At 35.9% G+C, this 18052-nt stretch overlaps 1 protein-coding gene across 2 annotated transcripts in view; it reads left to right on the top strand.

The window, feature by feature from the left end:
- SCFD1 (sec1 family domain containing 1) overlaps positions 1-18052 on the top strand; it is a 134221-nt gene that overhangs the window by 71305 nt on the left and 44864 nt on the right. For both annotated transcript variants that reach the window (XR_013827085.1, XM_079912934.1), the window contains one exon: positions 9297-9393. Coding sequence is in view for 1 of the 2 variants with exons in the window: in XM_079912934.1 (XP_079769060.1) it covers positions 9297-9393 (97 nt within the window). In the remaining variant the exon portion in view is untranslated. The remainder of the gene's footprint in view (positions 1-9296; positions 9394-18052) is intronic.

The following is an 18052-nucleotide window of genomic DNA, read 5'->3' as shown; positions in this document are numbered from 1 at the left end:
GTGAAAAGTACAGAGGATTTCCATGTATCTTCTTACCCACCTGTCCCCAGTTTCCCCTGTTATTAATCTCTTGCATTAATGTGGTACATTTGTTACAATTGATAAGCCAATATTAATACATTATTAATACCAACTAAAGTCTGTAGTTACATTAGGGTTCACTCTTTGTGTTGTACATTCTGTGGGTTTTGACAAGTGTATAATGACATGTATCCATCATTACAATATCATACTGTTCAACTGCTCTAAAATCACCTGTGCTCCACCTGTGTATCCATTCTTCCCTCCCCCCAAATCCCTGACAACCACTGATTTTTTACTGTCTCCACAGTATTGTTTTCCAGAATATCAGATAGTTGGAATCATACAGTATGTAACTTTTTCAGAGTAGTTTCTTTTATTTAGTAAAATGCATTTAAGACCGTTCTGTGTCTTTTCATGACTTAATAGCTCATTTCTTTTTATTGCTAATTAATATTCCATTGTCTGGATGTACCATAGTTTATTTATTCATTCAGTTATTGAAGGGCATCTTGGTTGCTCCCAACTCTTGGCATTTTTGAATAAAGCCGCTATAAACATCCATGTGATGGTTTTGGGGTGGACATAAGTTTTCAGCTCCTTCCGGTAAATATCTAAGAGCATGATTGCTGGATCATATGGCCAGAGTATGTTTAGAATTGTAAAAAACTGCCAACTGCCAAACTGTCTTCCAAGGTGGCTGTACCATTTTGCCTTCCCATCAGCAGTGAATGAGAGCTCCTGTTGCTTCATATCTTCACCAGCATCTGGTGTTGCCAGTGTTGGATTTTAGTCATTCTGATAGGTATGTAGTGTGTCTTTTTTTTATATATGATGTCCTGTTTTTTGTACATACTTTATTTTTATTGAAGTATAGTTGACTTATATACAATGTCATTTTAGTTTCATGTGTACAGCACAGTGATTCAGTTATATACACACTGTTTTTCAGATTCTTTTCCCTTATAGGTTATTACATGTACATACTTTTATTATTTACTTAATTTTATTTATTTATTTATTTTATTTTTGGCCGCTCCGCAGCAGCATGCGGGATCTTAGTTCCCCGACCAGGGATCGAACCCACGCCCCGTGCATTGGAAGGGTGGGGTCTTAACCACTGGACTGCCAGGGAAGTCCCAAGTGTGTCTTATTTTAATTTGCATTTTTCTGATGTCATACAGTGTGAAGCATCTTTTCATACACTTACTTGCCATCTGCCTATCTTCTTTCGTGAAACGTCTGTTCAGGTCTTTGGCCCATTTTTAAATTGTATTTTGTTTTATTAGTGCTGAATTTTAGGAGTTCTTTGTATATTTGTTGGGGGGGCGATTAGAATCCCTTAATGGATGTGTCTTTGCAGTTATCTTATCCCAGTCTATGGCTTGTCTTCTCATTCTCTTGGTAATATCTTTCACAGAACAGAGGCCTCTAATTTTAATCAAGTCCATCTTTTTAATTATTTCTTTCATGGATCGTGCCTTTGGTGTTCTATCTAAAAAGTCATCACTATACCCAGGTCATCTAAATTTTCTCCTGGTATCTTTTAGGAGTTTTAGTTTTGCATTTACATTTAGGTCTGTGATCCATTTTGAGTCAATTTTTCTGAAAGGTGTTGGGTATGTCATATTTTTTTTGCATGTGGATGTCCAGTTGTTCCTTCACCATTTGTTGAAAAGACTTTCCTCCTCCATTGAATTGCATTTGCGCTTCTGTCAAAGATTAGTCAACTGTATTTGTGTGAGTCTGTTTCTGTAGTATCATTGATATATTTGTCTGGGTTTTTTTCACAAACACCACACTGTCTTAATTATTGCAACTTTTAAGTTAAGTATTAAAATCAGGTGTTGTCAGTCCTCCATCCTTTTTTTTTTCCTCCTTCAATAATGTGTTGGCTATTCTGGGTCTTTCCTGTCTCCATATAAACCTTAGAATGAGTTTGTCAATATCCACCAAATAACCTGCTGAGATTTTGACTGGAATTGTGTTGAATCTATAGATCAAGTGAGAAGAACTGACATCTTGACAATAATGAGTCTGCCTATTCATAAATAAGAACTATCTCTTCATTTATTTTTTGAGTACTAATGAAAATGGTATTTCCTTTAATATCAAAGTTCAATTGTCCATTGCTAGTATATTGGAAACCGGTTGACTTTTGTACATTAACCTTGTGTCCTACAATCTTGCTATAATCACTTATTAGTTCCAGGAGATTTTTTGGTGTTTCTTTGGGATTTTCTACATAGACAGTAGTGTCATCTGCAAACAAAGACAGCTTTATTCTTCCTTCCCAATCTGTCTGCTTTTTATTTCCTTTTCTTGTTTATTGCATTAGCTAGGACTTCTAGTACAAGGTTGAGTAGGAGTGTGAGAGGGAACATCTTTACCTTGTTCCTGATCTTAGCAAGAAAACATCTAGTTCGTTTGCATTGTATTTTCTGGAAGAGATTGTAGAGATTTGGAATGATTTCTTTCTTAAATATTTGGTAGAATTCACTAGTAACTCACCTAGACCTGATGCTTTCTATTTTGGAAAGCTATTCATTATTGATCAATTTCTTTAATAATATAGGCCTATTCATTCCATAAGTGAGTTTTGATAGATTGTGTCTTTCAAGGAATTGGTTCATTTCATCTAGGTTATCAAGTTTATGGGCACAGAGTTGTTTAAAATATTTTTATTATCCTTTTAATGTCATGGGATCAGTAATGATGGCCCCTCTTTCATTTCTGATACTATTTATGTCTTCTCTTCTTTATTCTTAGTTAACCTGGCTAGAAGTTTACCAATTTGATTGATCATTTCAAAGAACCAGCTTTTGGTTCCAGTGATTTTTCTCTAGTGATTTCTTGTTTTTAATTTCATTGATTTCTGCTCTGATTTTTATCATTTCTTTTCTTCTGTTTACTTGGATTTAATTTGCTGTTCTTTTCCTGGGTATATCTTTTGAGAGTTCAACACATTAGTGAGATAAAACTAAATGCTTCTGAGAGTTATGATAAAATAAGACATAATAGTTTACAGGTGCCATATAAACCTCTGTTTTCTCCAGAAATATTATAGATAAAGCACTTTTTTGTATTTCATTATAATAAGGTTGCTAATATTAGTATTTTAATATTTGTCATCTATGAAGATCATTTCATATACATTTAAAATTTCTTATTACATAGATCATTTTTGTTAGAATTTAAATTTTTTAGTAGGAGTCAATATATAAGATAAATTTATAGATTAAATAAACTTGTTTTCTTATTCTAAAACAGATTTAAGTCAGCTTCCACGAATAGCACATACAGCAAAAATCATGAAGTAGAAACTCACAATTGTTTCTATATAGTTATAATTATAATTCTCAAGTTTGGCTTTGAATTTTCTGGCAACCACAGTAAAGAGATACAATTAAATTCTTGAAAATTTTCTCAGAAAGAATTTGTTTTTTATTCTAAGCAAAGTGTTCCTTAATATTGTGTTACAAAAGACATTGTTCATATTGGGCATTATCTAGAGTAAATTTAGTGATGTAACAATGCAATATTTTAATATCAGTTACTGTCATGGATTTTACATGGCAACTTAATGAACGTTAAGGGCATAATATTAAAATATAATTCATTGAGAGCAGTTTTATGAGTGACCAATGTAATAAAGTCTAAGTTTATACCATTCTAGTGTTTTTTTTCTTACACTAAGAATAGAATTTTTAGTATCTAAAGTGGAAATATTTTGCATTCTTTAAATAATGTAATAATATTACTTTTTTAAATTGGCTGGATTTAGATAGCAGAGAAGTTGAGGTTACACCTTCTGATTTGGGCCCGGAATGCTAGAAAGTCAGTGTTCTTGGTAGAGAGAAAAATGCATATATTTGGAAATGAGATAACTAACTAGTAAGGTTGATAACCTATTGTAGAAATTGAAGATCCTAATCAGGTTCCTCACCTTGACAGTATACTGTCCCATCTCTGCACAGAAGTAAGGTAGAAGTATAATGATGAATTTTATTCAAGATTTCTAAGTCACTGTGGCATATGAGCAAATGTTCCAGAATAAATATTTTCAGCCAGCTGTGCTATAGAACACCTTAAATATTTTCATGGAACATCCAGTTTTAGTGCAACATAATTTTTCACGTTAGCAAACCCATATAAATCCACTGGCATGAAATGCAGCAAAAAATACACCTAAATAACTAAAAATATATTAACATGCTATTGTGTTATATTATGAAAGGCAATTGAGTTTTAGAGAATTCCAGTCATCTTGCGGGGCACAAGCCATAAAGTAATGAACAAATAGCTTAGTATAATCTAGACTTCATACTCTAGTGACATACAGACCACAGACTATTATAATACAGCATACAGAGGCCACTCACCTGGAGGAAGAATTATCCAAAACAGCCTTGAATGATGATAGGAACTGCACATTTAAAAAAGAAAGTAGAAACAAGAAAAGGCTAGAGTATAAAGGATCTTCAACTTCAGATTAGGTTATATCCTAAAAGTATAGTTCTAAGTTCATTTTAGCTTAAGGATATACTTTCCTATAGACATTAACATGGTAGATAGGTCCCTGTCCTACAAACCCCATTTAATTCATAATCTGGAATGTTTCAAATGTTGTGTTGCAGCAAAGAAGAGTTTATCATACCCTCTCTCTCCTGTAAGAAGTACTGGTAGAAGAATATTGGGATTCTTAGTAGTGAAAGGAAGTAATAACTGTCTAATCCCTTCTTGTCTTTACTTTTACTGCTGACTAGGGAATAGAACTGGCGCTTGGAGAAGAAGGAAGGCCAAGAAATACCACTCTAGTCTTTGTCATCACCTCAGTCTATGACTGAGGCTGTAGCTAGCAGTGAATAGGGAGTCCAAGAATGGTGGTGCCTGTAGCTAGGATAAACAGAGGAATGGTAAAAGAGAAGGAAAAAAATCCCCCGCAGTTGTAGGAAGGAAAAAGGAATTCCTTTCATGTCCTGTATGGGTCATCAATAAATCTTCCTACGTAATGGGTTCTCAAAAGGCAAGAAATGCATACTACTTACACATCCCGAATGACTTGAGGGTTTTTAGAAGTGTCCCTTCTTTTGTTCTTTTTAAACCCAGTAGACTATTGGCTGTCACCAGTCAAAAAATGCCATACCCACAGACATATACATAACACTTTATTTCAAATTAACAAAATTATAAACACAGTTACAGGTAAATGACAATTCAGTACATTTAGTTGGATAATATATATAAAATGCATATATGTGTGGTTAATTTGATGTGAATGTTGACACAGTGCACTGAGAAGTGAAAAACATGCTGATTGTCCACTGATAACTCTGAAATTGGGAGAAAAACACTAGAATTTTTTTTTTTTAAATCAGATTCTTCTCTTAGCTCTTCTAAAGGGATTTTTAGGAAATTCATAGCTCTCAGAGTTTATATTCACTAGATATAATTTGTATTCCATATATAGTCCTTTATTTTTCTGTAATATTCCCTTCTTGATAATTTATTCTTGATATTTATTGAAGCTACCAAAAATCTGTTTATTATCTTGACCTTGTTATTTTGTTTTATATTTTTAATTTGTCTATTTTCCATGTAACTCTTGTTATCCAATTTTTGTCCTCCTTTGAATCCATATTGTAGAAGAATAATGGATCTTTGGGACAGAAGTTGTTTCTCTTAGTATTTTCCCTTATTTCAAGAAAGTGAAAAAGGACCGACCTATAGATATTATGTCTCTGGACAAAGTAACCTTTTACCACATATATGTAAATTATGTGTATTACCAAAAAACCCCAAATATATACTAATTGACACATATACTTTCTTCCATAAAGCATATACAAAGGAAGCAATAAGTTGTTCTTGAGGAAAATGTAATTTTCCCTACTCTTTATCTGTGGTGTACATTGGAGTCTGACCTGGATTTGAATCTCAACTCTCTACTACTTCTACTCTGGTAACCTTGAATAAATTTATGTTTCTTTGTGTCTGTTTCTTCATCTTTAAAACGGAACTAATAATTCCTAGCTCATAGTGTTATCTGGAGAATTAAATGAGATAGTCTAAGTTTGTAGTTTTTAAACACTGTTCTCTGGTACCCTAGAGCTCAATAGAGACATTTAATGGGTCACTTGTATCTTTATGTTTAGGGTTCTACAGAAGATTTGGTTTGAGAAAGAGGGTCCTGAGGTTCTCTGTTTAAAAACATTTGAGGGCTTCCCTGGTGGCACAGTGGTTGAGAGTCTGCCTGCCGATGCAGGGGACACGGGTTCGTGCCCTGGTCCGGGAAGATCCCACATGCCGCGGAGAGACTAGGCCCGTGAGCCATGGCCGCTGAGCCTGTGCGTCCAGAGCCTGTGCTCCACGACGGGAGAGGCCACAACAGTGAGAGGCCCGCATACCGCAAAAAAAAAAAAAAAAAAAAAAATGTTTGAAAGCCACAGCTGTAAGTAAAGTGCGTTGCACATAATAGATACTGAACAGATACTAGTTCTTTCATGTAGGTTAGAAAATCTCCACTCCTTTCTCTCCCACATGAGGCTCCCTTCCAATCAGTATATTGAAATGCTATGTTGTTTTTCTTTAACTCCTTTATTGAGATATAATTCACATACCATACAATTCACCTATTTAAAGTGTACAATTTAGTGGTTTTTAGTATATTCACAGAGTTATGCAGCCATAATCACAATGCAATTTTAGAACATTATCATCACCTTCAAAAGAAACTCTACCCATTAGCAGTCGAATTAACTTGTTTTTGAATTGTTTCCATTGTTAATTAGAAGTTAAACTAGGGGTAAGTTAACACATCAAGAAGAGCAAAATGAATCTAATGTCTGTACCTCCATAAGTCAGTGAACCATGTTTCTTCATTGATTTATGTAGGTACAGACATTAGATTCCATTATGGCATTTAGCCTACTTAATTTTATATATTAAGTCACTATAAAGACTTGATTCTTTACAGTTTTCACTTCTAGAAGTTCATTTATCTACTTTTATAACTTTTAAAGATGAGTACTTGATCTGTATATCCTGATCTTAGCTTAGACATTCAACAAATATTTTATCAAGTACTTGTTATGAGCCAGGTGCTGTGTTAGACTCCTAGGGTTAAACAATTAATTAGACACACTTTAAGGAGTTCACAGTTTTAGAAGAGTAACAGGTAAACCAAAGACAGTAATGTGGTGTGACTATTATTATGGAGAAGTGTACAGAGTGCTGTCAGTACACACTTAAGGGATTAATAAATTCTCCCAGTGAAGAAGATTGGGGGAGGGGCAGGAAAGGGAAAGAACAGAGACTGAAGAGTTACAGAGACGCTGCAAAGAGGCTGGACCTTGAAAAATGAGTAGAATTCACTGGGCAGGTAATGGAGGAGAAATACATTCTAAAAAAGCTAAGAGTATATAACCCAAGCCTAATCCTTGAGGATTAAAAGCATACATTACGTTTAATGAAAGTCAGTGAGTTAATTGATGTGACTAGAGGGAACTGAACCTAGTGAATAGTGATGAAACAGAAAAGTTGGCTGGAGCAGATTGTGAGGGCCCAAAAGTCAGCCTAACACCTTATTTTATCACCTTCCCCCTTCCATTCCTAGCTTTACTCTACAGATAATTAGCCTTTCCCAATCTAATATTTATGTTAACATAGTTCCTACTACTATTATCCTAGTTCCCCAGGAGTTATCTTTGACTTTTTTCACTAGCTTCCTTCCCATATACATTCTCATGTTAATTATTAAGTATCTGTCTCTTCCTTTCCATTCACACAGTCACCACCATTTTCTCTTTCTTAGGATCTCCTTTCTATTTCTTTTGTTCATTTTTGATATTACATTTTCCCATTCCTAGGACTTTACCTCTCATCTACTTCGTTATTCAAAGTAGCTTTATACAGTAGTTAAAATGGTTCCTGTATCAGGGAATCTGAAGAGTATGAAGAGCCATTTATAAAAAGGAAAACTCTGACAGAGTTTATTAACTCTTATCTAGACTTCACTAATAAGGAAGTTCTCCATGTACTGGTTATATCGAGTGAAAACAAGGGACAGAAGAGTATAGTATATTACCTTTTGTGGCAGAAAGCAGAGGGATCTTAGGGTATAGATACTATTTGCATAGAGAAAGTGAAAAACTATAGGAGAAATAAAGAATATCCAAAGAAGCAGGTGGAAATTGGGTGGAAAAGGACAGGAGTGAAGACAGGTCTCAATGTATTTACCTTTTCATGTTGTTTGGATTTTCAAACGGAATATTTCATCTGTTTAAAGCTCTGGCCTTGTGTGCCACTGCAGGGGAGTGGGATTGAGGGACTCTGGTTGATTGCCTGTTGCCTCATATATGAAATCACTCCTGAGTCTGCCACTCAGATCTGTCCACTCTGATTATGCCTTGGTATGATCCCTTTAACTGAAATGAACTCTGTCTATCCATGTCCCCAAACCACTTTCAAAACAATTCAGAACTCATCGCTTCCTTCTCCACAATTGGTTAATTATTTCATTCTGTCATCTGAACTTAATATATTTATTTATATTCTATATTTACATTTTGGTTCTTTGTTGGTATCTCATAAGTATTCTCATTTATTTCATGAATGGTTTCTACTTAGATTGGTAATACCTTCAGTAGTAAAGCATGTTCTTTTCTCTCTTGTCTTATTTGAAGCATAATTTAATAGATACTCGGTAATTTTTATTTACCTCGGATTATCCTAACATGTTAATTTCATTTGGATAATTTTAATCAATGAATTTTAAATTAGAAAAGCTGCCATACAGAAAAACTAAGTTTGACTACTTTTCCATTATCTAAACTTCAAAGTATTAAGTAGGAAAATATTTTATTTAAAAACCATTGAAAATAATTAGGGTAACTTTCTGGTTAAGATGAAAATATCTGAATTTACTCACTAAAAAAGTAAACGTAACACGACCACTTGATATTAATTTGCATGGAATACAGTGTTATTTGTATGCTAGTTACTAATTAATACAATAATTGAGATTTGTGTGTTTTTTTGTCTTTGCTAATATATGACATGCAGAGTTAGTTCTGAATTTATAAGTAAAATATGATAAATATAATAGTCAATCTATCTTTTTTTTATATTAACAATGTCAAAAGTAAGAAACTTTAAATTCTACTAGGAAATGAACATTTGTTTTTCAAATTGATCATAGAAACTTGTAAGCTGAGGGTCCTTTAGTATGTTTTTATTACTTGATGTATTCTAATCAGACACTTATTTTGAAACAGGCAAGAAAATTGGATGTATATTTTGAATATGAAGAAAAAATAATGAGCAAAACTACTCTGGATAAATCGCTTCTAGATATAATATCAGACCCTGATGGTATGTACCATGAATTTGAGGTTAATGTAAGTTTTACTTCTGATGAATCCAGCATTTTCAATTTGAGTAAAATCTGAATAGAATCATTGTTTTTCTCACAATCTTTGCTATTAATGAGATAATTAAATGAGCTATTTCCTGTTGAGAAATTTGTAGCATAGCAGTTACTAAGGTAGAAAAATCATTTACATTTTATTTTATTGAACTTTTCTTTGATGGTATGTAAGTGCTTTTTTGGGGAGAGGGAGGTATTTAAGCACTTTTTATATTCATTGTTTAAAGTGATACATTTGAAGCTCAATTTCTGCTGGCTCCAGGAAGACTTGAAGGTAAAATATTCAAAGCCAGCATCTCTAAGTGATGCAGTTTCTAATTACTTTGGTTTCACCCTAAAGAGTTTCCTAAAACGATGTATCTAAAACTGAATTTTGTTTTAAATATTTAGAGAATTCACTTTTTTTTAAACACCTTTATTGGAGTATAATTGCTTTACAATGGTGTGTTAGTTTCTGCTTTATAACAAAATGAATCAGCTGTACATATACATATATCCCCATATCTCCTCCCCCTTGCGTCTCCCTCCCACCTTCCCTATCCCACCCCTCTAGGTGGTCACAAAGCACCGAGCTGATCTCCCTGTGCTATGCGGCTGCTTCCCAATAACTATCTACTTTACATTGGTTAGTATACATAAGTCCATGCCACTCTCTCACTTTCTCCCAGCTTACCCTTCCCCCACCCCGTGTCCTCAAGTCCATTCTCTACGTCTGCGTCTTTATTCCTGTCCTGCCTCTAGGTTCTTCAGAACGTTTTTTTTTTTTTTAGATTCCATATATATGTGTTAGCATACAGTATTTATTTTTCTCTTTCTGACTTACTTCACTCTGTATGACAGTCTCTAGGTCCCTCCACCTCACTACAGATAACTCAGTTTCATTTCTTTTTATGGCTAATATTCCATTGTGTATATGTGCCACATCTTCTTTATCCATTCATCTGTTGATGGACACTTAGGTTGCTTCCACGTCCTGGCTATTGTAAGTAGAGCTGCAATGAACATGGTGGTACATGACTTTTTTTTTTTTTTTTCATATATGGCCTTTATTATGTTGAGGTAGTTTCCCTCTATGCCCACTTTCTGGAGAGTTTTTATCATAAATGGGTGTTGAATTTTGTCAAAAGCTTTTTCTACATCTATTGAGATGATCATATGGTTTTTCTTCCTCAATTTGTTAATATGGTGTATCACATTGATGATTTGCGTATATTGAAGAATCTTTGCATCCCTGGGATAAATCCCACTTGATCATGGTGTATGATCCTTTTAATGTGTTGTTGGATTCTGTTTGCTAGTATTTTGTTGAGGATTTTTGCATCTATATTCATCAGTGATATTGGTCTGTAATTTTCTTTTTTTGTAGTATCTTTGTCTGGTTTTGGTATCAGGGTGATGGTGGCCTTGTAGAATGAGTTTGGGAGTTCCTTCCTCTGCAATTTTTTGGAAGAGTGTGAGAAGGATGGGTGTTAGCTCTTCTCTAAATATTTGATAGAATTCACCTGTGAAGCCGTCTGGCTTTTGTTTCTTGGATGATTTCTTGCATCTTCTCGATCTTTGCCTCCATTCTTTTTCTGAGGTCCTGGATCATCTTCACTGTCATTATTCTGAATTCTTTTTCTGGAAGATTGCCTATCTCCATTTCATTTAGTTGTTTTTCTGGTGTTTGATCTTGTTCCTTCATCTGGTACATAGCCCTCTGCCTTTTCATCTTGCCTATCTTTCTGTGAATGTGGTTTTTGTTCCACAGGCTGCAGGATTGTAGTTCTTCTTACTTCTGCTGTCTGCCCTCTGGTGGATGAGGATATATAAGAGGCTTGTCCATGACTCTTTTTGAATTATGGTTTTCCCAGGGTATGTGTCCAGTAGTGGGATTGCTGGGTCGTATAGTAGTTCTGTTTTTAGTTTTTTAAGGAACCACCATACTGTTCTCCATAGTGGCTGTATCAATTTACATTCCCACCAACAGTGCAAGAGGGTTCCCTTTTTTCCACACCCTCTCCAGCATTTATTGTTTGTAGATTTTTTGATCATGGCCATTCTGACTGGTGTGAGGTGATACCTCATTGTAGTTTTGACTTTCATTTCTCTAATGATTAGTAGTGTTAAGCAGCCTTTCATGTGTTTGTTGGCAATCTGTATATCTTGTTTGGAGAAATGTCTATGTAGATCTTCTGCCCATTTTTGGATTGGGTTGTTTGTGTTTTTGATATTGACCTGCTTGTAAATTTTGGAGATTAATCCTTTGTCAGTTGCTTCAATTGCAAATATTTTCTCCCATTCTGAGGGTTGTCTTTTGGTCTTGTTTATGGTTTCCTGTGCTGTGCAAAAGGTTTTAAGGTTCATTAGGTCCCATTTGGTTTTTTTTTGTTTTGTTTTTATTTCCATTCCTCTAGGAGGTGGGTCTAAAAAGATCTTGCTGTGATTTATCTCATAGAGTGTTCTGCCTATGTTTTTTTCTCTAGGAGTTTTATAGTATCTGGTCTTACATTTAGGGTTTTAATCCGTTTTAAGTTTATTTTTGTGTATGGTGTTCGGGAGTGCTCTAACTTCATTTTTTTACATGTAGCTGTCCAGGTTTCCCAGCACCACTTTATGAAGATGCTGTCTTTTCTCCATTGTATATTCTTGCCTCCTTTATCAAAAATAAGGTGACCAGGGCTTCCCTGATGGCACAGTGGTTGAGAGTCCGCCTGCCGATGCAGGGGACACGGGTTCGTGCCCCGGTCTGGGAAGATCCCACATGCCATGGAGTGGCTAGGCCCATGAGCCATGGCTGCTGAGCCTGTGCGTCTGGAGCCTGTGGTCCGCAACGGGAGAGGCCACAACAGTGAGAGGCCCGCGTACTGCAAAAAAAAAAAAAGAAACAAAGAAGGTGACCATAGGAGCGTGGGTTTATCTCTGTGCTTTCTATCCTGTTCTGTTGATCTGTATTTCTGTTTTTGTGCCAGTACCATATTGTCTTGATTACTGTACCTTTGTATTGTAGTCTGAAGTCTGGGAGCCTGATTCCTCCAGCTCTGTTTTTCTTTCTCAAGATTGCTTTGGCTATTCAGGGTCTTTTGCGTTTCCAAACAAATTGTGCAACTTTTTGTTGTAGTTCTGTGAAAAATGCCATTGGTAGTTTAATAGGGATTGCATTGAATCTGTAGATTGCTGTGGGTAGTACACTCATTTTCACAATGTTGATTCTTCCAATCCAAGAACATGGTATATCTTTCTCTCTGTTTGTATCATCTTTAATTTCTTTCATCAGTGTCTCATAGTTTTCTGCATACAGGTCTTTTGTCTCCTTAAGTAGGTTTATTCCTGGGTGTTTTATTCTTTTTGTTGCAATGGTAAATGAGAGTGTTTCCTTAATTTCTCTTTCAGATTTTTCATCACTAGTGTGTAGGAATGCAAGAGATTTCTGTGCATTAATTTTGTATCCTGCTACTTTACCAAATTCATTGGTGACCTCTAGTAGTTTTTTGGTAGCATCTTTAGGATTCTCTATGTATAGTATCATGTCATCTGTAAACAGTGACAGCTTTACTTCTTCTTTTCCAATTTGGATTCCTTTTATTTCCTTTTCTTCTCTGATTGCCGTGGCTAAAACTTCCAAAACTATGTTGAATAATAGTGGTGAGAGTGGACAACCTTGTTTTGTTCCTGATCTTAGAGGAAATGGTTTCAATTTTTCATCATTGTGAGCGATGTTGGCTGTCCGTTTGTCATATATGGCCTTTATTATGTTGAGGTAATTTCCCTCTATGCCTACTACCTGGAGGGTTTTTATCATAAATGGGTGTTGAATTTTGTTGAAAGCTTTTTCTGCATCTATTGAGATGATCATGTGGTTTTTATTCTTCAATTTGTTATTATGGTATATCACATTGATTGATTTGTGTATATTGAAGAATCCTTGCATTCCTGGGATAAACCCCACTTGATCATGGTATATGATCCTGTTAATGTGGTGTTGGATTCTGTTTGCTAGTATTTTGTTGAGGATTTTTGCATCTATGTTCATCAGTGATATTGGCCTGTAGTTTTCTTTCTTTGTGACATCTTTGTCTGGTTTTGGTATCAGCGTTATGGTGACCTTGTAGAGTGAGTTTGGGAGTGTTCCTCCCTCTGCTATATTTTGGAAGAGTTTGAGAAGGATAGGTGTTAGCTCTTCTCTAAATGTTTGATAGAATTTGCCTGTGAATCCATCTGGTCCTGGGCTTTTGTTTTTTGGAAGATATTTAATCACAGTCTCAATTTCAGTGCTTGTGATTGGTCTGTTTACATTTTCTACTTCTTCCTGGTTCAGTCTTGGAAGGTTGTGCTTTTCTAAGAATTTGTCCATTTTTCCACATTGTTCATTTTATTGGCATAGAGTTGCTTGTAGTAATCTCTTGTGATCCTTTGTATTTCTGCAATGTCAGTTGTTACCTCTCCTTTTTCATTTCTAACTGTACTGATTTGAGTCCTCTCCCTTTTTTTCTTGATGAGTCTGGCTAATGGTTTGTCAACTTTATTTTCTCAAAGAACCAGCTTTTAGTTTTATTGATCTTTGCTATCATTTCCTTCATTTCTTTTTCATTTATTTCTGATCTCATCTTTATGATTTCTTTCCTTCTGCTAACTTTGGGGGGTTTTTGTTCTTCTTTCTCTAATTGCTTTAGGTGTAAGGTTAGGTTGTTTATTCGAGATGTTTCTTGTTTCTTGAGGTAGGATTGTATTGCTAAAAACTTCCCTCTTAGAACTGCTTTTGCTGCATCCCATAGATTTTGGATCATTGTGTTTTCATTGTCATTTGTTTCTAGGTATTTTTTGATTTCGTCTTTGATTTCTTCGGTGATCTCTTGGTTATTTACTAATGTATTGTTTAGCCTGGTGTGTTTATGTTTTTTACAGTTTTTTTCCTGTAATTGATATCTAGTCTCATAGCATTGTGGTCGGAAAAGATACTTGAGACAATTTCAGTTTTCTTAAATTTACCAAGCCTTGATTTGTGACCCAAGATATGATCTCTCCTGGAGAATGTTCCATGAGCACTTGAGAAGAAAGTGTATTGTGTTGTTTTTTTGGATGGAATGTCCTATAAATATCAATGAAGTCCATTTTGTTTAATGTATCATTTAAAGCTTGTGTTTCCTTATTTATTTTCATTTTGGATGATCTGTCCATTGGAGAAAGTGGGGAAGTGGGGTGTTAAAGTCCCCTACTGTGATTGTGTTACTGTTGATTTCCCCTTTTATGGTTATTAGCATTTGCCTTATGTATTGAGGTTCTCCTATGTTGGGTGCATAAATATTTCCAATTCTTATATCTTCTTCTTGGATTGATCCCTTGATCATTATATAGTGTCCTTCTTTGTCTCTTCTAATAGTCTAGTCTTTATTTTATAGTCTATTTTGTCTGATATGAGAATTGCTACTCCAGCTTTCTTTTGATTTCCATTTGCATGGAATATCTTTTTCCATCCCCTCACTTTCAGTCTGTATGTGTCCCTAGGTCTGAAGTGGGTCACTTGTAGACAGCATATATACGGGTCTTGTTTTTGTATCCGTTCTGCCAGTTGTATCTTTTGGTTGGAGCATTTAATCTATTTACATTTAAGGTAGTTATCAATATTTATGTTCCTATTACCATTTTCTTAATTGTTTTGGGTTTGTTTTTGTAGGTCTTTTCCTTCCCTTATGTTTCCTGCCTAGAGAAGTTCCTTTAGCATTTGTTGTACAGCTGGTTTGGTGGTGCAGAATTCTCTTATCTTTTGCTTGTCTGTAAAGGTTTTAATTTCTCCGTCGCATATGAATGAGATCCTTGCTTGGTAGAGTAATCTTGGTTGTAGATTTTTCCCATTCTTCGCTTTAAATATGTCCTGCCACTCCCTTCTGGCTTGCAGAGTTTCTGCTGAAAGTTCAGCTGTTAACCTTATGGGGATTCCCTTGTATGTTATTTGTTACTTTTCCCTTGCTGCTTAATATTTTTCTTTGTACTTAATTTTTGATAGTTTGACTAATATGTGCCTTAGCCTGTTTCTCCTTGGATTTATCCTGTATCGGACTCTCTGTGCTTCCTGGACTTCATTGACTATTTACTTTCCCATATTAGGGAAGTTTTCAGCTATAATCTCTTCAAATATTGTCTCAGTCCCTTTGCTTTTCTTTTCTTCTTCTGGGACCCCTATAATTCGAATGTTGGTGCATTTAATATTGTCCCAGAGGTCTCTGAGAGTGTCCTCAATTCTTTTCATTCTTTTTTCTTTTTTCTGCTTTGCAGTAGTTATTTCCACTATTTTGTCTTCCAGGTCACTTATCCGTTCTTCTGCCTCAGTTATTCTGCTATTGATTCCTTCTAGAGAATTTTTAATTGTATTTGTTGTGTTGTTCATCATTGTTTGTTTGTGCTTTAGTTTTTCCAGGTCCTTGTTAAACGTTTCTTGTAATTTCTCCATTCTATTTCTGAGATTTTGGATCATCTTTACAGTCATTATTCTGAATTCTTTTTCATGTAGACTGCCTATTTCCTCTTCATTTGTTTGGTGTGGTGGGTTTTTACCTTGCTCCTTCATCTGCTGTGTGTTTCTCTGTCTTCTCATTTTGCTTAACTTACTGTGTTTGGGGTCTCCTTTTCGCAGGCTGTAGGTTCGTAGTTCCCGTTGTTTTTGGTGTCTGCCCCCAGTGTCTAAAGTTGGTTCAGTGCATTGTGTAGCCTTCCTGGTGGAGAGGACTAGTGCCTGTGTTCTGGTGGATGAAGCTGGATCTTGTCTTTCTAGTCAGCAGGACCATGTCCGGTGATGTGTTTTGGGGTGTCTGTGACCTTATTATGATTTTAGGCAGCCTCTCTGCTAATGGGTGGGGTTGTGTTCCTGTCTTGCTAGTTGTTTGGCACAGGGTGCCCAGCACTGTAGCTTGCTGGTCGTTGAGTGGAGCTGGGTCTTTGCGTTGAGATAGAGATCTCTGGGAGAGCTTTCGCCGTTTGATATTACGTGGAGCTGAGAGGTCTCTGGTGGACCAGTGTCCTGAACTCAGCTCTCCCACCTCAGAGGCACAGGCCTGACACCCCACCAGAGCACCAAGACCCTGTCAGCCACACGGCATGTGGCAGGCAAAGAGTAATGGTCCCCCAAAGACACGGACATCCACATCCCTGGAACCGCCTGGCTGGTGTGGCCATGGGGACCTGGAGCTGCCGGAGGGACAGGGCGGTGGCCTGAGGTGCACAGGGTGACCTAGTGTCCTCGGGGTCAGAGCCGGGCCATCTGCACCACCCGCACCGCCCAGCATGCCAGGGATTCCGCCTGGGCTTGACAGGCGTCTGCACCCCGGATTCACATCTGAGGCCCCTGGGAATTCACTTTTAGAGAAACTCTGTAGACAATCCCTTTATATTTATCTAAGTATATGTTTGTTAGATTTTCTTAAAACAAGATATAACTATTTGTACTTAGGAAATATAATCTAATCATTGTTTTCAATCATAATAATCATAAGATCTTCACAGGATTTTAGCCACTAAAATTCTCTAAACTTTACAGGCTTAATAATTTCAGAAGAGTTTTCAATTCAAATCTCAGCTGTTTTGAAAAATGAATAAAAAGCATATAAGCTCTTTAGCTTATATTTTACATACAAGCTCTTCGAGTAAATAATAGTGTTTTTTGAGTTATAGTTTTGGTGTGACTTTTAGATTTTATATCACGTTGGAAAGTAAGTTTAAAATTTTTTTTTACTTGTTTGTAATTAAAGGGTTCTATTCATAAAAACTTCTGAGAAGGCATAGTATTTCTCACACTTTTAAAAATTTAGATTTGTGGGGAGAACATAACATTTTGAAGATATGTGTACTTTACAATTAAAAATATGAAAGATACATATAAGTTCATCACTTCCGAGCTATTCCTTGTTATTTACAATAAGTTTTGAGTAAAGTTGAAGCAATTAAGTGTGTTGATTAAAAAAAGCAATGAGAACCTTTCTTTTTCCTTTCCCTTACTTTCTCAAACCATTTATTATTAAAGACATTAAGTAGAGCAGAGCAAGGTAGGCATTCATGCAAAGTAGCAGTGTAGTACCACTTCAGCCCAGAACAAGATGTCAGAACCTGAGCAGGATGAGAAGGGCATCCACATATCCGGTAAAGGGAGGGTTGGTAATCCAGCATGAAGTGTCAAAGTCCAAGTGAAGTGAGTGGAGTGTCCACATGTAGGAGCAGTTATAAGGGTATAAGAGTCCTATCAGATTAAGGGGGGTGACCCTGCATAGGACAAACCAAACATTGGCTCAGGTGGGGTGAGAATTATAGCCAGGCATGTGGTTGGGTCCATTGTAGAGAATCAGAGCCCAAGTGGAGGAGATAACGTCCATGCAGGCAGGGGGACAGTGGCAGAGATAAGATATTTGTTACATACAGGGGACTGGATAAATAAGTAAATATATTGGGTAATAAAAAGGGAGCCAGGTTTCCCACTGTCAGAAATGGAAGTTATAACTATGGAAATGAAGAAAACTACAATGAACCCTAGTAATATTGGATTGGAATTGGAGGTGCTGATGTAGACTTGGTGTTTTGTTAAATACTTGCCAAATAGAGAAATAAATGTAGATATGCATGTGTGTGTGTGTGTGTGTA

Source organism: Stenella coeruleoalba (genome assembly GCF_951394435.1).
Source record: "Stenella coeruleoalba genome assembly, chromosome: 2".
NCBI lineage: Eukaryota > Metazoa > Chordata > Mammalia > Artiodactyla > Delphinidae > Stenella > Stenella coeruleoalba.
The sequence above is the reverse complement of the archived record's forward strand: the minus strand, read 5'-3'. Positions and strand labels throughout refer to the sequence as shown.